The sequence below is a fragment of the Diadema antillarum genome, unplaced genomic scaffold (genome assembly GCF_040938485.1).
Source record: "Diadema antillarum isolate AM-2024a unplaced genomic scaffold, OU_Dant_1.0 scf00000006, whole genome shotgun sequence".
In the NCBI taxonomy this organism is placed as follows: Eukaryota; Metazoa; Echinodermata; class Echinoidea; order Diadematoida; family Diadematidae; genus Diadema; species Diadema antillarum.
In genome coordinates, this window is record NW_027270895.1 from 2,626,245 (window position 1) to 2,647,532 (window position 21,288).

Genomic DNA, 21,288 nt, shown 5'->3' on the forward strand with positions numbered 1-21,288 from the left:
AAATGTAGATTGTTGTAAAGCATGTCATGAGTCTGATTTTTCCCAGTTTAGCAATTCAATGCTCTAGTGCGTGAACAATAGACAGAACTTGGACGAAAGAGATTCCCGACATCCTCTACAAAATTCCTCATTTCTCTTTGACCACTGAAGCAAATCAAATGGGGTTTTCTGTAAGATGTGGGCAATGAGTTATAGTTTCATACACTGAATTTGTATTTAGATTGATTCACTATTTTGAAAGATATCATTGCGGGGGGTTCCGTTGTAATTTTTTTTGGGACATACTGTACAAAATCATGCCGAAAACAGAAATCCAATCATTTTGACTGATTTTGATGATCGCCCTTCAAACTCGATTTTCTCGGCTCGGTTGCCAACGACTTAAGGATCCTATTGTTGTGGTGGGACACATATAACAAGGTAAATTGTCATGGTTTTTAAGTCCTCATTCTAACAGGGTTCCCCTGTACAAAAGATATCTCTCATGCTTGTCCCAATGGGCATTCGTGAACAGTATCAAACTTTGAAAAGGCAAGTTCCTACCAGAAAGTCATAATACTTGCCCAATAGAGAATCTGACTTGCCCTTTAAAACTGCACTTGGGCTGTCAAGTACAGGTGTATACTCAAGTGACTACATTAGATATTTCTGCACCTTGGGAAAAAAAATACCTCTACGGAAAAAGTTTTCTCTAATTTTCAATGCCTGGACATTTGAAATTGCACTCATGACTGTAAAACATGCTTTCTTACATTTGTTTGCTACTAAAGATATCATAAATATTTTTGTGTTCTTGCACACGCAGGCTTGTGTTATTAGTTCATCTTCTCTTTTGACAATTCAACACATCTGTCAACAACATATGAGCTTTCTTTGTAAAAAAATCAATCCAATAATTTGTTACATATGGCACAGTCACACTATGCAAAGCTACACATAGTTTCACTACCTGGTATTTTGCTTCACATAGTTTGAGCAGTGTGACCGCTAACTTTTCAAGAAGTTACCCGCGAAACTTCCTGCATGCACTTCAGAAGTTTCTCACTTCCTGGGAAACTACATGTAGTTTTGTGAAATGTGACCACGCGGGGCTGAAACTTTGAGAAGTTTGTGATGCCAGGATAGATCCATTAATGTTGTGTCTCCTCATTGTGCATTGTTTTACGCTGTTGCGCATTTGCACTTTTTTCCTATAGAAGACCAAAACTACAAGTAGTTTCCTATCGCTGTTTGTCTGTAGTGTGACTGCGTGCTCAAACTTTTGGAAGATATCGGGAAGCAAACAATGGGTAGTTTAACACAGTGTGACCATGGCTATATTTACCAAATGATGTATAGTCAAGCTATACTAATATAATGCAGTATACGGCCAGTCATGACCATTTCAAGTGGGTGTTAGCTTACTTCACATACACTGTACTCTGCACAGAGAAATGGATGATGTATTGTCACGGCAACTCTTCTACTAAGAGATGAATTTTGCATCACTTGTACATCCTTCCAGAACATGTGGGGGAAACTTGAGTTGGATCATAAGAGAAATACTACAGTAAGCTGATGGCCTATCCAGTCTTGTAAGACGAGAGTATGCTGAACACAAATGTCCATAATCCAGTGTGACATTGTCACATTTCAATCAATATCCAGTCACATGCTTAGACCAGCATGATTCAGCACATATGGGACTGAGAGGTATGTAATGCCATATTTTGACAACAGAGTTGACATGAATCATTTACTCTAACTGACAGTTTGTTTTGTTGTTTTTTCATTGTGCCTTGCATGTTTACTTTTTTTTTTTAAAATTTGAAGCATTTCATACAATCAATTAATTTGCTAAATAGTGGTTTACGCCATCACACAAGGAAAGAGATTGCCCTTTCTTAGTTTCTATCTGGTACACTGTATTGCGAAGAATCTCTATACTCTTGTGCTCAGAACTCCTAAGCTTCCTTTGTACAAGAGATCTTGAAGATTCTTCATGTGGGTCTTTTGCTCATTTCATTTGGGGAAAGAAGCAGAAGAGAAAAATTAAAATATGCTTGGTCTTTGGAACTGAAAAGAAAAAAATGCCCAACTCTGGCAGAAAAACAGCACCTGCGTCGATCACCGTGACAACCACTGGAGCTTGTAACTATCACCTGCATCATCAATCAACACCCGCACAGCCATCATGTGGACCAATGTGCTGTGTAGGCGACTTTCGTATCAGCGACGTCTGCTTTAGAGAGTGCCAAGACATTCAAATCATTGTTCGTGGTTGCCATGTTGGCGAACTCTGGTGATTGCGATCTGGACTTTGAGGGTGCCCTCTATCCCCTGAACCACTGATGCACTGCCATCCATATTGCTAGAGACTGCCTGAGACAAACGCACATCTTGTGTGGTGTCCACGCTTGCACGAGGGCAATCATGTTTGATATAACAACTCTTTTTATCTGCCACACATTCTCCATTGCTAAGTCATCCACAAAGTTTGATAGCAACCATGTGCTAGTTCGGTGGGTCCTCTGATGGCCAAGCGCAAGACTTTACGATGTAGACCTTCAAGCTCCCTGGAGAAGGAAGCTGGGTCACAAAAGCGTCTTGTGCAGAATCTCCCATACCATCCTTCGTCTGAAGTAGGGCATATCATGCTGCAAGGAACAAGACAAAACAAACATACAAGTAAAAACACGGTATAACCCTTCTGCAATACATGCACAGAAAAATCTCACACTTCAGAGGAGAACCATCTACTGTGTATGCTGAATATTTTGCGAGGTTTTTAGGGTTTTATATTTTGCGAATTTCGCTATTCGTGAATTATAAAACACACAAAATTATTGGCTCTGATCCTAATATGAATGTGATGTGCATGTATGCATTTCTCCGTTCAATACTGAACTCCACGATCACGAATTTAATCACTCACAAATCGTCGCGGAGTCATGATTCGCGAAAATTTAGACTCACTGAATATATGGCGTATACAGTAATTCTGGCATCTGTAAGGTCCATCAGAATGTTTCTTTTTTTTTTCTTCTTTTTTTTCACTCAGTATCATTACAACCTAGTATTGGAAGATTCAATTTATACTTTGAGTGTAGAATGCAACATACCATTCACAAACTCTAACAAGATTTCCAGCTACTAAAAGAAAAAGAAAGTCCCATTTACAAAGTGAAAGAGTACTTGAAATAAAAAAAATTACTTTGGGCAAGGTCACATTTCTAGAGGCCGGTCTGTTCAAAAGTGAACAAATGAATAATAAGTGGACGACAAGGTGCATCGCCTAGCAATGAATCGTGAGCAACTGGTGAATACTCTTTCATAACATGTAGTCTCCATGACATTAGTGTATGTCAATGGTTACTGGTATATTCTAGTTGAAAATTTATTTAATTCATTTCCAGCGGGAAGATACAGTAAAGCTCATACCATCTTTCTATTTTTCAATGAATATCTGATAAGAAATGCGTCTCACTTCACTACAGTCTCGCCCTAATAACCCTTTGAAGACAAGTCCCAAGAATACTCGGGCAGGTGTCTATTGGACATGCATCCTATACCGAATCAGTCCGTCCTCAATGGGTTAAGCAGTAGAGTACCATGCCTTGAGAAAGATGCCATGCCACTAAACTGGTGGTTTCATGTTAATCAAGTCCCCAATAAATGATTGTGACTGTACCTGGGAGAGAAGGGAGGTTGGAGGGCGGCTGTTTGTAGTCACACCAACTGGGAACTCACCTGAGTGAAGGTGATGGGGGCATCCCTAGAGACGTATTCGGCGTACTTGCAGGCAAACATGCCACAGTCTGAGCCATTAAGCTGCTGAGGGATGTCCCTGGGACACTGGTACGTCCAGCCCTCCATGCTATACTCCTGCTTCTTCTTGTCGGCGTGCTCAGATACCACGTAGTCCCTTTGGGGCGGAGGATGCGGGAATGAGGGAGGAATTTAGCAAGGCAGCTGACATTCATGCATCAAAATCAGGGAAGACTCTTGAAAGTTTTCAGGGGGATTCTTCTGTGTTATATTATGCATCTAAATTGGCAAAACTACTGTAAAAATGAAAAATTCTATGAGACTATTTTTTCACGCTCAGATGGAATAAGGTAAATACTGTATTTGTTGGGTTTTTTTTTTCAATTCAATTTTCATGATAGTTGCATGTCGCAGGAAATGCCTGAAATGTCCACATCACAGAAATTTCCATTTTTACAGTACTAATCCCCAAATCAGGGAGGCTTTCATACTTTTGCAACAGGCTGTGGACAAATACCTAATCTTTTTCTTGGGGGGGGGGGGGGAGGTTGGGGGAATACTCCAAAAGAATCAGGGAGACTTGGTATTAGTATCAAGAAGATAAATTTGCAGAAGCTGAGAAATTCTTAGGCTTATTGTGAGCATGAGGTAGCCAGCCCATCAAAGGTAAATTCCAACTTATATTGGTTTCTGCTGGTATACCTTAAGAGGCCTTCCATTGCCTTAGACTAGATTCCCCCTCACCTGACTTCCATCTTTGGCCAAAAGAGTTAATGTTTTGCCTTAGCATGTGGTAAATTATTTTGTTGCAGGGTACTCTAAAATGAAAGTCTGGGCCTTGAGCCCCCCCCCCCCCCCCCCCCCCCATAACAACAACAACAACAACAACAAAACAAAACAAAACAAAACACAATGCAACAACAACAACAACAAACAAGAAAAAAAAAAAGAAAACAAGCTTAGAAAAACAGAAACAAAAAAAAAAAGAGCAGCCTATTGCCAGAACCAATGGATGGTTCAGTATTCATATTGCAGAAGATTGATCAGAAGGGGTTATTGTACAGAGGTGAACTGTTAATGAAGTCTTTTTTACCCGTTGAAGACTTGAAATCCCAAGTATACTCAGGCAGGTGTCTATGGGAAATGCGTGTTACAGCAAAATCAACCCATCCTCAACGGGCTAATACACAGATGACGATGTTTATGTGAAAGTGAGGAGGACTGAAGCTATTCCCTTTCACATGAAAATGCAACAGACTAAGAGCTACAGCTTGTAAACATCAACTTGTGGCTGTTGATTAAACATTACAGAAACAAACTGACGAGTTGACAAGAAACAGGTTTTGAATACTTGAGACCCTCAATAAAGCAGGTCATTCCGACATACCGTAACGCATCCAGACATTGCTGGTTTTGGCTGCCCATGGAATCGAAGAAGGAAATGCTTTTGTCCCGGAAGTCTATCACCTGCAGAAAGCAATCAAAAAGAAACAGAAAAGATGTAAGGAACAGAATGAAGCAGAACTACGGCCGAAAACAAGCTTTATGATAGCTAGCAGGAAAGAAATATCGTGCCCCAAAAGGCACGGGTCAGACACATAAACCACTAATTAAACAAAACTATTCTGTCAGAGGTGTTTCTATGCAGGTTAAAGTACATGCAGGCTGACTCAAAAAAAGAAAGAAAAAAAAGAAGCAAATTCAGCAGGGTAGGATAGTGTCATGATCATGTCCATGAGTAATTCAGCAGATTTATTTCTGTTCCTACAGGAGAGTAGAGATGATAATGTTTTGAGTTGGAAGTGAATGATCAGGATTTTCGTGTATCGATGTGACTATAATGCCTGCAGCCATAATGCAGTGAGCATTGAATGTTGAGAAAAAAAAACAAAAAAAATCACAGCCTTATTGCATAAAAAGATGTAAACAAAAACAAGTCAGAAAATCAAACATAAGTCATGTATCAGCCAATCAGAATAAAGTACTCAGAGTTGTACATTTGATCTCAATCTTTATGAAACAGGACCCTGGAATCTTACTCTAGCGCATAGAGTGAGATCTGAACCATAGTATTATGTCCTTACCCTCCCTTCATTTTCCGTTACTTTTTCATCTCGATATTCCTATGGAGAAGGAGTGACAAAGTTTGCCCTCCCTAATCAGTGAAACTTGCGCAATCAAAAATCAGTTTAACTCTTCATGTATGTTTATCTTCATTTTTCAAGCACAGTGTATGCACATAGAGCCTTTCACAAAAGGAAAATGAACTTTTGTTTAATATTAAAGATAAGTTTTGGTCCCTCAAAAGTTTCCCTGAGTTTCCTTGTCTTAGTTTGTGTTTCAGGTTAAAGTACCTTTCATATAACTAACACTGTGAGACTTACTCGCCCCAAAGTGCTCTCATGTCTTAGTAATCACGCAATAATGGTTTCGCACAATACGTGTACGTGTATATTGATTCTCGCGGTACAGCGTCAAGTCAAACTAACGGCTCGTTCGAATTTTTCAGAGCCCGCTCTGCTCTGGTACGAAACCATTATTGCATGATTACTATTAAAGACATGAGAGCACTTTGGGGCGAGTAATTCTCAGTGTTAGTTATATGAAAGGTACTTTAACCTGAAACACAAACTAAGACAAGGAAATTCAGGGAAACTTTTGAGGTCCCAAAACTTTATATCATCTTTAAGTGCAAACATAAATATGAACTGACAAACAGTAACACAACAGATCTAAAATCAAGACACAAAGGCTAGATAATAAATAGGAAGTACAACCCTCCCCATGGTCATCTGCTCTATGAACATGGTCAACAACAGACTGACATTTCCAACAATACGGTGAGAGATGGACATTCATGTGTCGCACTGACCGCTAAGCACCAGTGCATTCCCAGGTGGACGGGAACGAGGACCATGTCCTTGGCAAAGATATCTGTCCGTTTGGTCCAGCGCCGTATGCTGTTGTAGCCAGAGTTGACCAGCTTTGGGTAGAAGAATGTGTTGAAGTAGTGCAAGGTTGGGTACTCCTGAACAGGCCATGATGATCATGTCAAAAGAATATAAACAAATAACATGACATAATCAATCTATACAGCACCTTTTTCTTATCGTTACGAAGGGCATATGGAGAATTAAACTATAATTACAAAGATAAAGATAAAAATCTAAGTAGTTTAACTGAAAATATGACTACAGTAAACTTACACGAACATTGTTTACAACATTTTCCTGGAAAAAATATAAAATCTACAAATAAAGAGCCTCCCCCTCCCCCCCCCAAAAAAAAACAAACAAACAAACGATCCAAACAACAAGCAAAATGTAACAAAATTTATGCAACCTACAGTATAGAATACAGCAAAACTACATTGGGAAACAGGTTTTTTTTTTTGTTTTTTTTTTGGTTAATTCCCAAATCATTACTGCAATCAAAATTCTTAAAATGTAGACTACTTTATGATACACCATGTATTTCAAACCATGTGTAAACTTGGACATAAATAATGCAAGGCGCATGTACGTAAACAACTATTGCACGAGGTGCACATGTAGTTCATGAAAATTCTCACGCTTAGTTAATGCCTCAACCTACTTGTCAAAAATCCATCAACACAGACATCAAAATATTATGTGAGAGTACTGTAAGAACATTTCATACAGAGAGGGGACTGTCCACTAAGAAGAGTTTCATATAGCTTTTTCAATCAAATTTATCAAATAAATGCACACTGTATTGTATCAGTAGCACTGGTCAGACTAGGCAAAACTATACGCAGCTCACTTCCTGATAACTTCCCATAGTTTGAGTGTGCGATCACACTACTGAAAAAAACTGCCCATAGTTTGAGCGGTGTGAAACTACCCAAAGTTTTGGTCTCTGACATGCATGCTCTACTCAGGCAAAAAAACTCTGCGCTCTCCTCCAAAATATTTAGTATCAAAAATACAAATGCACAACAGCAAGTAAAATAATCACAATATGCATAAATTAAATGAAACGGATCTAATCACGTGACAAACTTCTCAAAGATTCAGCCGTGGGTGGCCACACTACACTAAACTACGTATCATTTCGCGGGAAGTGAGAAACTTCCAAACTGTATGCTGGACTTTTGCTGGAACCTTCATGGAAAATTTTGCTGGTAGGATTCTGAGCAGTTTGCAGTCAGACTGTCCAAACTATGTAAAGCAAAATATTAGGAAGTGAAACTACAGATGTGTATGCACAGTTCTGCGTAGTGTGACCAGGGCTATCGGTAACATTGTTAACCTTACCTCTCTGGTATTGCTCCTTTCCATTAGCAGCTCAAAGTAGAAATTCATCACCTACGGTAAACCACAAAGAGGAAACACTAAAGTGAGTACTCTGAAGAAAACATCCTTCCCTCCCCCATAAATACAAGCTGGAAAAATTGATGGATGCTTAAGGTGATGAAACAGTACACAACCCTCATCAAAATTCACAATCAGTGTTACTTGACCCATTGTAGTCCCAAGTACACTTGGGCAGGTGTCTATGGGAAATGCATTTAAATAGTAAAATCAGCTCGTCCTCATTAATACTGAATGATAAAAATTAATAGTGAAGCAATCTCAATGATGAAAGATGAGAAGTAAAATGCTTGTTTCCTAGCAACCCATCCAGAGGGTCATCCAGCGCTCTCACCTCATCATTGAGCCAGTTGAGTCCTCGGAGGGTCTGCATGTCACGCCTTGTGATGGTGAGCCGGAATCCTGAGACCAGCGCCTCCTGGGAGGGGTTGGGATGGAAGGCTCGCTCTATCTCTTCATCCATCTCAAGGGTCAGCTCAGCAAATTCTTCTCCCTCCCCCTCCTCCTCCTCGTCCTCCTCACCTTCCTCTTCCTCATCCTCTTCTTCCAATTCCTCCTCCTCTTCATCCTCATCTATGACCTCCACCACATCCTCCTCCTCTTCTTCTACCTTCTCATCGACCCGATAGATCACATCCTCAACCACGCCCGGTTCCTTCTCAGCCTGGCTTATTCTGGCTTTTATCTGTCAGGGTGGACATTTATTCCATGTTTGAGGCATAGATGCAACTCCTAGTTTTTCATTTTCATGTTCATTTGTTAGCGGCATATAATCTGACTTGTAGCAAGTGACAAGAACATATGAACACACTACTTTGATGATTACCTTTAAGTTTAGTCCAGCAATAATGCACAAAAAATTCACTGATTTATTCTCATCCAGATGGTACAGATATCTTGAAATGATAACATATTATATAACCATACTTTCAAGAAAGAGTTATCATTTCTATTTCAAATATCTTATTGAAGTTTGTGATGTCTTAAAGTATACAACTGTTGAATCATCAGGACTTCATTTAGCCATAATAGTGATGGACTATCAGGTTTGAAGCAACTTAACCTGACTACCTGTGAAAAACACATGACCATTTGCAGGCTTTTTATTCCAATTTTTATCATTAATGATATCAAACTGTGTGTGTGAAATGATTGACAAATTCACTTACAATTTCTTGTGCCTCAGCTTGTCCTTTTGCTCTCTGAAATGAAAAATTGGGAAATGAAAATATCAAAATATTGCAATGATGCCAAATGATTGCATTACTTTTACAGGACATTTTACTTTCTGCATTTGCTGTTTAGTCCCTACACGTTTAGTTGTTTTTTTCTTTTTGAAAGGGCCATCTGATGTCTCATTGCTGTACAATACAACCCCCTGTTGCAAAATAACTACCTGTACCCCCTCAAAAAAAAAAAAAAAAAAAAAAAAAAAACCAGCAAAACCAAATCCAATGTAGCCACTGTTCTAATAACAAGTGAAGCAGGAGTCATATACAAGTCAAAAACAAATTTTGAATGGACTTGTGCAATACCATAATAACAGAAAATACCACTGAACTTCAAAATTTGATATCTTATCCTTTCTCAGGCATCTTTCATTTCCACAAAAAAAGATAATTAAAATAAAATGAAATAAAGGACTTGGTCGAGAGTTGTTTGTGCATCCTTTCAGAAGAAAAGGAATCAACCTTTTTAAAAGGCTGCACTGCGTCCTACGGAACCTGCCCAATATCTGACAAGCTCTTCACCCTAAAACACTCCACTAAATGATGAATGCACAAACATTCTAATAATGTTTCTATGTATTGGGAGGATAACTAAGAAAAAAATAAAATTCTCCAATAATTTCTTTCACTCACCCTCTCTGCATAAAGCTTGACTTTGAGATGCTGTTCATCAATCTCTCTCTGCTTTATCCTGACGCTGGACTCAAAGCGGGATTTTCTGGGGTGCAAAATGAGATAAGGATGTGCAGTTAGAGGGGAAAAGAGTGCCATTGCAAATCTGGGAATGAATCAAAAAGTGGTCATAAGCCTGATTAGCATGACAGAAGTTTGATTTGGATTACAAACCATGGAAAAATCTTATATTCTTACACCTTAAGCAGGAATGGGTATCTCAGCTGATTTATAAAAACATAAAAAGAAACTTCAAAACTCACCATTCTCAACACAGTTATAGCACAGAGTAGTAGGGTATTCTGTTCCCAAAATATGTTTAAAGGGATAGTACAGTATTGGTGGAGATTAGAATTGGGCTTTTAAATTTTTGGGAGATACCAAGAAAAGACTTATGAAATAGTACAGAGCATACCATTTTAAGAGGAATTCAAAGTTTATTTGATAAACATCGGGTTTGGAATGACTGAAACATCCAAAAACAAAGTAAAATAAAGCGATCGTAATAAAATGTGGGTCCCACACTTTATTGAATCGCTCTGTTTTCGATATCTCAGCCACTTCAAAACCAATTTTCATCAAATAAACGTTGAATTCCTCATGGAATTACATGCTCTTTCATATTTCATAAGAGGTTTGCCATTATCTCACCAAAAAATGTTAGAAACCTGAAATTAGGTCTCAACCAAAACTATACGATCCCTTTAAGTAAGCAGCTGACAGTAATTTCTCACTTCAAAAATGTACAATCTTCTTTCAGATGAGAGACAATGATATCAAAATCAATATAACATATTTGTCATCACAAGATAATGATTTTCACTGAATGCATTCAATATATTCAGGTATTGTCACTTACAAGTCTTTAAACCAGTCATCTGCAAGATAGGGCGTGGCACACAAGCTTCGCTGGAAGGCACTCATGGGCGTGGTCTTGGGTGGAGACCTGACCGAGGTAATCTGGACTGGGCTCTCTGATTCATTGAAGTCTGAAAGGTAAATCATAGGGAAGTTTGTAACTATTTTCAAACGTATTAATGAAATTTGAGCAAAGAAAATGGGATTTCATCGAGATTTAAACTCGAGACCTGCAGGTTGCCAGACCTGAGCTCTTACCCACTGAGGTACAGAAGGCCCTAGTGTGGTGTTTGTCCTAGAAACTCCCTGATTTTCAATGCTTTTGTGGTCAGAAGCATACTTAGACCTGACATAAACTCGTAGGAGAGAGATCAACATAGGGATGAATGTGAGGGATCACCAAAGTGATGCAATTTTCAAACATGTGAAGATTATCCCTTAGTTTGCGGTCATTTTCCTAAACTTTATAGATTTATGTATGCATGAAATTCACTTTTAGCATTAAACTATACAAACAAAATATGATGTCAGAAAATATAGATGTGACAAAACCAATACACAGAGTCCGTCACTAGACAATGGTTAATCAGTATCTCTTTTTATATGCACAATGATTCGTGGAAGGATGATAGCCTATCAATATATGAAATGGAAATACTTTGAAAACCAAAATCAACTTTTAACTAGACAGCAGGAACAACATAGAGACATAAGGGAAAAGTAACCTCATCACCGGTGTAAGAAATTCATTAACCAGTTACATATGGATCTTACAGTGATAGGTATTTGTTAATTCCTTGGACTCTTTCCTTCCGAAAAGAAAACAAGAAAACAACTTTCATGGTAAATACAACTCTTGCATTAAGTCGATATGCACATTTCTTATTCTCTCCCTAGAAGATTAGCTAGGGCTTTAATCTCTCACCAGGCTGGGCAGGCGTAGCTGCAACAGCTCTCTCCCCAGAGGGTGTCCCAGGGCTGAGGTGACTGGCTGGGGCGTGGATCCGCTGCCTCACCGCCTCTCGGATCTCACGCTGTGTGGAGAACTGGTGGGGCAGGACACGAGTGCCCAGCTGGCTGGTCTGAGTGGACGGGCCAAAGGATGACCGCTGGTTAGCTGCCGATGTACGGCTCAGCTCTGGTGCCTTTGGTCTGGGTGGAAATCAAGATACATAACTACATGAACTTTGGATAATGACACATCACAACGCAATCTGATATAAATACCATTATTGTTATCTAGATAAATCTGCTGCCGGCATTGGCTAAAACCTCACCTACAACAATTTGATAGACTGACTAAATTGACACAATCCTATGAATCTCTGAATTAAATACCTCTAATACTTAGATAACCCAGCTTTCAGATTCACAGTAAGATGTCCTGGATCCTATAGTAGCAATATGATACTCTGTTTGACACCAGCAACCTATAATCCACACTGTATATATATGATATAGTTGGTTCTCTAACTGCATGGCAACAAAAACAAAACTTATAGTTGTTACTTTCATAGTTGTAATTGCAATTCAATATCCTTCTTGAAACTCACAATTAGAAGCCTTGGAGAACTTACGTGAAGTGAGGCTCCTGCTCATATCTCTGCATGACAACAATACAATTTCTGATCAACTTTTTGCCCATCAGGTAGAATGTGACGTCATTCACCTCTTTTGATTTCCTAGAGCCAACCAACCCACAAAATTGTCTCACACAGTAAATTTCAATGCTGTAGAAATACTGTTGCATAACACTTTGAACACTTTGGTGTGGAAGACACTATAGTCACTACATAAAAACAACAAAAGGCATCTCCTATAATTACAACACATCATATAATGTAACACACAAACAGGAAAAAACAAACAAACAAACAAACACACACACACACACACAAAGCTCTGTGTGTTGAAGGTCTTCTCACCTAGCGCCTGTCTGTTGAGTCACAGTAGAGGGAGCCCTAGGCCTTGTATCAGGGCCCTGCAGAGTGGACGTGCTGGTCACACCCGAGCTGTAATCTTTGGAAAACTGCTGCAGCAAATTCTGATACTCTTGTCTCTCTTTTAATCTCACACACTAGGGCAGACAGAAAGCAACAAAATAGAAATAAAAATTTAAATGAGGGCAAAAAATAAGCTTAACATTTGTTTTGGTAACCAAAGCTTCAAATGTTAGAAGCCCTCAGAGGCATACTCTATATGTTTATTACCTCATGAGCATAATTTCTGAATCGCAGTCACTTAGGAAAATTTCTTGAGTGGGCAAAATCATAATCTAGAAGCAGAAATATGGAATTGAAAATTGCTATTATTATTTTGCTCGACACAATTCACATTATGTGTTTGAATAGCTATGAACACAGTACTCACTGTCAGTCACCACCCTACCTGGACTCCAAGGCACTTTGGTTAGGTCGGTTTGGAAAATCATACACAAATTACAAAGTTTACTTGAACTACTGTAAAAGTGGAAATTTTTGCGGTGTTGAAATTTTCACGCATTTCGTGCAACCAGAAACTAGCGCGAAAATGAAAGCATGCGAATATTTTTGCTTGCCATATGTTCCTGTGCGTAATGTCTTGATTCCGCGGATTTAAAAATACGCCAAACTCTTCTTACCTGGCCAAGCGCGAAAAAATATCCACTTTTACAGTATGAGTTTTGAGGAAACACTCACCTCCCTGGCCGTCAGTTTGCTGTTTGGCAAGTGAGGGCGTCCTCTCGAGGTATGTGAGACGACCTTTCTCTTTGTTGGTCCGGGAAACAGTTTGTCTTTGACGGGGACATAGCTCTCGGGTTTAATGGGACCTCTGGCAGTGACTTGTGAGTTGCTAGGAAAATAGTGAGGATATTGTGGAAGAATTATTTCCGATTTGCAAATACTGTACAAATACATACATGTACATGCATGGCACCCGATTGACAAACTGCCCTACACTGACATAAATAATTGAATCAATAAATGAACATGTACATTCTTTGTATAAACAGCAAATCTATATAATTGCTGTAGTGATATATAAAATGCTTTGTTTTGTGTTTTTTTTTAACATGCAACACATCTTCTGTTCACTCGAAATATACCCTCCATGCAAAAAAAGAAAAAAAAAAGCAATGGAAAATGTTTACGAAAAATGAACGAATAATCTTTATATATGCTTCAGTTACCTAAAGAGTATATCTTTCCTTACAATTTAGTTACCTTTTTGATATGTTGGATAACGACTCTTGTGGCTTCACTGCTGAGATGCCACCCCTGATCCAATCCAAGTCATCTTGTTCTTCATGGTGTCCATTGTGTAGAACTGGTACAGGAGACTTGTTTGACGTAATGTTTGTACTTGATGATAAATGTTTCCGGTGTGGAGGCTCCCCAGCTAAAAGTATGAAAAGGAATAGAATTGGTTCACTTTATAAAGGAGTCAAAAGATTTCTCCTTTTTCTTCCCCGTAACATTTAAAATATAATAATTTTAGTGGCGTGAATGGACCATTGGAGAAAAAAGGTACTAACAAGCCCTGATGTAAGTATATATCTATGATAATATATAATATAAATATTCATGAATACAATATACATACATATATTACCTGGCTCTTTGAAAGACACTGGACCAGAAGTATTCTTGCCTTTGTTTTGTGTTGACATGTTGTTGGATCTTGATGGAACTGCAGCATGGCTCACAGCCTGAAGGCGACAAAAGATAAAACATCAAAATTACCTTCTGTGGTTTGAAGTAATGCCAAACCATGACAGCAATAAACATGTATCGGTGCACCAGTGACCAAAATAGCCGCCTGACACCTTTTCCAAAACAACTGCAGAGACTCCAACTCCCCCGCTTTCGACGGGAGATCTCCCGCCGAAAGCCCATTTTTGCAAAATCTCCCGTTCTCCCGCTTGAGATTTAATTTCTCCCGCCCTTGCTCTGTGTCTCCCGCTTGAAATGATTTCTTACTTTTTTGTCTTATTATGTTGAAAAATATGCCTTAGATAGCACGAGAGAGCATCAAGAACCCTAATTATTACAGCTTCCAGGGCCCAAGCGGGCCCTGGACCCCGGCTGCAAGGAACTTCGCGCTCATGATATGCGCTTCGCACACATCAAGTTGGAGTCTCCTGTTTGCTAGGGGTTTCAGGTGGGAGAATCTCCAGATCAGAAGGTGCTTGGGGTTGGAGTTTCTGCAACTGGCCACACTATTTTTGAAGATGGCTGCCACCATTTGTCTTTTTTAAGGGCCCCACAAATTGAAAAGTTGATGTGGGAGTCTGAAATATGAAATGCAATCTTTCTAAACGTAAAATGACACACAATCACACAATGATTCTGCACCGCGAGAAGACCTCGCTATGAGGCTTCTTGACTTTCTTCTTTCAAGTCTCGCGCAACTTTTGAGAAGAAATTTGCAACATCCACATGGACCATTATGAAGCTACGCCCTTCTTTATAATGGCATGTCACCCCAAAACAGTCACAAATTTGGGACTTTGTGTATATTTCATATGGAAAACAGTGCTCTCTATTTTTACTATTCATCACTTTGATTAATTACATGCTAATTATGGTACAAAAGTGGTTCATGACAACTTCCACTGAAAAAAAGAAAAAAAATCAAAACAAAGAAAAACATAAGAAATTCCAAAAACAATAAAATACACAAGAATTTAAATGACTTTTGGAAGTTTATATGATGTATGATTGTGCAATATGTTAAAACAGACATAGGAACCCAAAAATAGACTCTCAATGCTTTGAAGTAGTGTCTTAAAGACTAACATAAGATGTTGGGCTTAATTTGCATAATTAATTGATTAGAATTAGAAATGGATAACTTAGCATAGCCAAAAAGGATCGACCTGTTTCGGGTTTAAAATAAAATCATAATAATTGAAAAAAGCACATTTTTTCTTTCTCTTTGACATAGAGTTTTTATTTTTGCTAAATACATTGTAAATTAAAGAGAAAAAAGCAGGTGGTCTCATAAAAGGAAGTGAATGGGAAGCTACACATACAAGTATTTTTTTTTTAACATTACCTCGTGAATCTCAGAAAATTTTCGCCCATATATACAGTGCACTCGTATTATAACAAACATGGTTATAACAAATTTGTGGAAAAATTAAAAATTTAGGTAAAAAATAATCATCTATTAATATTTATGTACTTTACTATTTAGCTATATAATGACATTTTGATAAAAAGAAAGAAAAAACCAGTCCCAAGGACTTCATTATAATTGGAGTGCACTGTAGCATATATTGTGGAATGATCCCAACAGAACTTGTATATGTTTCAAAATAGTTTGGTTGTGCAATGCATCCTAAGATATAAACAATACAAAACGGGAGATATAAGAACTCCTTTTAATAGTGTGCCATGTGTCCAGATTTTACATGATTTGATTATTGAGCACACTCCCTTCCATTTTTCATCCCATACCCACCGCATGTGAGGAGTGCCAAGCATGGGGCTGTCTGTGGTTGTTTTCTACTCCTGGTTCCCCCACGTGTTCTGGGTAGCTCCTCTCCATGAAGTGTTCAACGGGTCGGAAGAAGTAGTTCTCTCCAAACGAGGTTGCCTTCTTCTTGATCCACGTCGCCACTTTGACGAGAGGCGTGGATTCGCGGGAGTTGGTCAAGTCATCTGTAGTAAACATGGTACAATGTACCGTGTACATGTATATTTTGGTTATTTAAAAAAAAGAAAAAAATATAAAAATCCATCCACATGTTGTTCATCTTAATAGCTTAAGTGAATCTGAATCAACTCATGTCCTGTCTCTGCTTTTAATATCGTAACACAAGGAAAAATTGTAGGCTCTTTCTTTTTCTGCTAATGTAAATACATGTGTTACCCTACATCAAATTTGGACAGAAGACAGTGTAATGCCTCATAACGTAAGAGATCTTCTCTTTCTTAACATACATGAACACTGTGATATACTTTGCCATAAAGGTTTGGAGATGTACCAATTCCCCTAATACCCCTCTTTGTTTTTCTGTCCAAAACACTGATGTTATAGCCCCATGTTGGATAGTCTAGCAATCATGATTTAAACAAACAATAACATTTTCAGTGAGAAGTCTACAAATTCACACAGAAATCATGAAAATCTTTGTTCTCCTCATATTGTTACCTGTATGGTTAGATGTACGTGCCCTCTTTGGCCGAGGTGTCTCCAAAACATCTTGAGTTACATCGTCCAAACTGCAAAAATGTAAGTGGAATAAGTCAATCAGATAGACAGAGGAAGAGGATTCTAGAAAAATGCAGTCAATACTCCAGACTTGCGTTGCTGACACACGCGTAACACTTGCTTTAAAGAACTTGTAGCTGCAGCCCAACCAAATGTCATGCCATGTGTAGTACAGTGTCCCGTTATGCACAGCATGGTGTGTGAAAAGTAATTTAAGCAAAAATGCACTAGAGTTTAACCGAGAGTAAAATACTCCGTTTGCGGCAGGTTAAGGGTTTTTCCACACAGTAAACAAATCAGGCAAATTATCTTCAACCATTTTATATATCATAGACAAGATCATTCATTAACGACATTGTTTTCATAAAAAATTTGATCAATGACAAACACGGTTTTCAAGATTTACCAGGGCAAAACCCGGCACAATTTTCGCCGATATGCGCCGTAGTAGCTTGCGGCACAATGTACAATCCCTATGCAATACGCGCGTGCTCCGCATAAGCGCCATGCAATTCCCATTGCGAAAGCATGTGAAAATAGCGGGCGCACATGCACTGGCTGCAAACAGGATCACAATTCTGGCGGTGTTGTTGATGTCTTTCTCGTGTTTTTCTTTTTTTTTTTCTCGATGGTAACACCCACTTTCCGAAAAAAATGGCGGCCCACATCCGTTCGTGAAAGTTCTATTTTACGTGAGGATATGTTATCAAAATCCATGAACATCGATAAAACGACACAAAATCCAGTGTCTTGGACCATTGTTTCTTAACTGTTCTGTTAAGAAGTACCGAAAATTAAATTTTGGATGCGATATGTTGTCATTTACGACAATTACCACTAAGTTGCCATTTGTGTGCAATTCCTCTGGTTAGGTGAGAAAATTTCACTTTTGTCGGAGATTGTGCCAATTTTATCGGTTGGTTTTCGTTGATTGGGAGTGTGTTAGCGTAGATATGTGTAGTGTACATGTAGAGGTCTATAGTGCAATACTGTGTTTAGCGGTATATTACCGAGTATGTTGTACCTGCTGTGAACAGGCGCACGGCCGCATACTGCCGCAGCCAGTTACTCTAAGTTTAGTTCAAGTTCAATTCCAATTGTTAGTTTCTAAACTAAAATACTGGGGCCGTATTCTGAGAGCTTATTAAGTGTCTGATTAGCACTTAATTACCGAATTGGTATTCTGAGAGCATGATTAAGTAGGGGGTATATTAACTACCATAGCAACAAGCGTTTTGGCGGGAAGGACCTACGCGTTTGCGCGTATCAATGCGCGTGCACCTCTGAGAGGACTTAATCACAGAGTTAAGGCCAAGTAAAAAAAGAAAGTAGTTTCTCGTCCGGGTTTTTTGAGCAAGGAGATGAGGGAGGTCCTTACTATTTGATATCTTACTATTTTTTCAAGGATCGTCAAAATGAAAGTAATATGTGTTTCTCGTCCGGTAATTCTGAGAAAGGTAACGAGAGAGGGATTTACAATTTCCTATATTCAATTTATGAAATGAAACATCACTCTGGTAGCTGTGTTATGAGACCAGGTCCCAAGTGTACGTCTTGCCTGCACTCTGTGCATTTTCAAACAAATAGATATATGTGCCATACTTGAAATGAAACTTCATGCATGCAGAAATACATTTGCTTTTTCTTTCCACTACAGATGTCAAGGGAAAATGACCATCTTAATACTGGTATTTAGTGTTGTAATGGCTTTTCTGATACCAGTGTACTTGCAATTCTGATGTATTGTGCTATTAATTGAAACAGGTATAAAACATGTCTTTCAACAAATGTACGACTGAAATAAATTCCATGATATTCAAAACACTAGCTTTATTTATTGGTGTTTGTGACTTTTTGTGTCCACACAGCTGGTATGTATATCTGCAGTTCTTCACAGTACAATTGTAGCACATTCAACTGGAAACTGGCTTGTACAATTGCAGATGGATGTCAAAATGATACTGATATGGCATTCTAGCATTAAACGTTTAAAGATGTTTCTTCATGTTCTAAAAAGACATTTGATAATCACTCATTATTTGGATGATGAATGATTGTATAACAGTACACACTACAGATGATACCACTCACGGCTGTGTCCGTGAATTTACATCGTGAAGAAAAGTATCCCGCAGAAATACGAGACAAACCAGAATCCGTGGAAAAGTTATTTATTTTGTAGATACACCCATTTAATAATTCTACATTTGCTGGAAAAGCGCATTCATTTTCTCTGCAAAATAGAATGTATCGCCGTGACAGACCAGGGGATGGGGACCCTGGACAGCTACAAAACACGCACACTTTGCCGATATACGGTGCGACACGGCCACTGCACTGGCACCAGGGAGTCCTGCTGGCACCGTACCTTCCGACACTGCACACACATGCACATAGTCACAATGACATGAAAATGTATACAAACTCGATACCGTACAATCCTCACAAGCATTTGTACAGTACAATTCATCCGCTTAAAATATCAGAAACGGGGAAAAATACGAACAACGCGCGAAATATGCGTGGAATAACAGCGATTGTTCGCAAAAATGTTGCCGCTATCGCGTTCACGACGTACCGAGTGCGCTGTACATCACAGCCCAGTAGGCCGGCCCGCCGCGCCGCCCATCCAACTACAGTGCAGTTCGACTGCTTTGTGGGTCATTCCTTCTTGCCGATCGGCCGAGCTCGCAGTGTGAAATGCATGCGTTATTACACATACGCACTACACACAGAAGCTACAGCTGTACTACAGTCTACAGCTAAGTAGAGGACGCAAGGCGTAAAAATTAGAAATGAGACGTCACGATTGGTAGGTGAATTGTCGATCTTTTTTTTTTCGGCGGCCGAAAAAATAGTAAATATCAAAAAAAGTCGATGCGGCAACTGAAAATCGATGCGGGCGGGGAGCGGGCTGGGACGAGAATTATGAATTTCTTGGTATTTTCAGCGCCATTTTGAAAATAGTAAATAGTAAAAAAATCGATGCGGCGGCCAAAATCGATGCGCGCGAGGACGAGAAACTGGTTTCTTTTTTTACTTGGCCTAATTACGAATCGGTATTCTGAGGGTGTAATTAAGTATGAAAGTTAATGAAAAACTTAATGATACCAAAGAGTGTCATTAACTACTCCGATATCACGCATTACATCGTGTTTTCTCTGCCACAGCGATGCTTACCGTCTTCGGTAACCGAGGAGCGGTTGAATCTTGTTATCATGGTATCCGTAGAATTCAGAGAAAAAAAGAAATATAGCCGATCTTCGAGGAATTTTGTCATTTTATTTGAGCAAAGAGGTTGAGACCTTCGCGTGCGTAGGTGAGGGGTTGTAATCAAATACCGGAGTGTGCGCACGGAGCTCTTGGGCTGTAATTACAGGGATGTGGAGGAGCGCGCATTGAGGGCATATTTGCGCGTGTAATCATCATTTTGGCTTCTAACAACTCGTCTGATTGGATGGAATAACAATTAGATGGGAGGGACCTAAGATAATTACAGGGGACTTAATCATACCTTAATTACGTCCTCAGAATACCGATTTTGCCCATGATTAAGGGCCTATTAACTTCGCGACTTAATCACGAAGTTAATTACAGACTTAATTACGACCTCAGAATACCACCCCTGGAAACAAAAGCATAACAGATTTAATACAGATTGCACAAATTGACCACTAGCCACTCAAGCTCGGGGCCCCGTGTGGATACATCACAAGGCAAGGCCTAAGCCATGAGCTCGCTTAGCATCCTCAGGCTCAGGAAACAGCTCTCTGTCGCTGCACAGAATTGCAGAAGTCGCTCGCACGGCCACGAAACGCCCGGCGTCTGGTCGAGCTTGCTGGGTACTGCACAGACAGACAGGATTTGCAGTAGGCGGGACCACAATAACAGTAACTGTACATGCAAGTTCACATTATTATCTTATCATTACCTCTCCGATGGGCGTTTCTTCGACCTAGAAGTGGATTGATGAGTTTCAGATCCAATCAAATTACGAAAGACTTTGTTTAGTGTAGAAACCATTGGAAATAATAAGTTTTTTACTTCCTCAATGTAAACTTTTGTACAAAATGTCGCGGCAACATGCACTTCCCATGACCTCATCCGCGTCACTCAAACTGCTGCGTGCAACTCAAAAATTAAGACTTGATTCATACTTCATAGACAATCAGACACTAAATCTAAAATTAAATTCTTGCCTAATTTATTAAATTTATCCTGAAATTTAACATTATCTTTTCTCTTTTTGT

General features: G+C 39.1%; 1 protein-coding gene across 1 annotated transcript; it reads right to left on the reverse strand.

Annotated features, from left to right (window-relative positions):
• Positions 1–2,389: 2,389 nt before the first annotated feature.
• Positions 2,390–21,125, reverse strand: LOC139715452 (uncharacterized). Its single transcript, XM_071627028.1, has 17 exons — positions 20,970–21,125; positions 16,979–17,049; positions 16,286–16,485; positions 14,432–14,528; positions 14,044–14,218; positions 13,519–13,672; positions 12,766–12,917; positions 11,766–11,992; positions 10,842–10,971; positions 9,944–10,028; positions 9,251–9,283; positions 8,416–8,766; positions 8,025–8,075; positions 6,620–6,775; positions 5,135–5,214; positions 3,730–3,904; positions 2,390–2,636 (listed from the first exon to the last, which is right to left on the reverse strand). The coding sequence occupies exons 1-17, from the start codon at positions 21,059–21,061 to the stop codon at positions 2,574–2,576; spliced, it is 2,292 nt and encodes a 763-aa protein (XP_071483129.1). The 5' UTR covers positions 21,062–21,125; the 3' UTR covers positions 2,390–2,573.
• Positions 21,126–21,288: the final 163 nt, after the last annotated feature.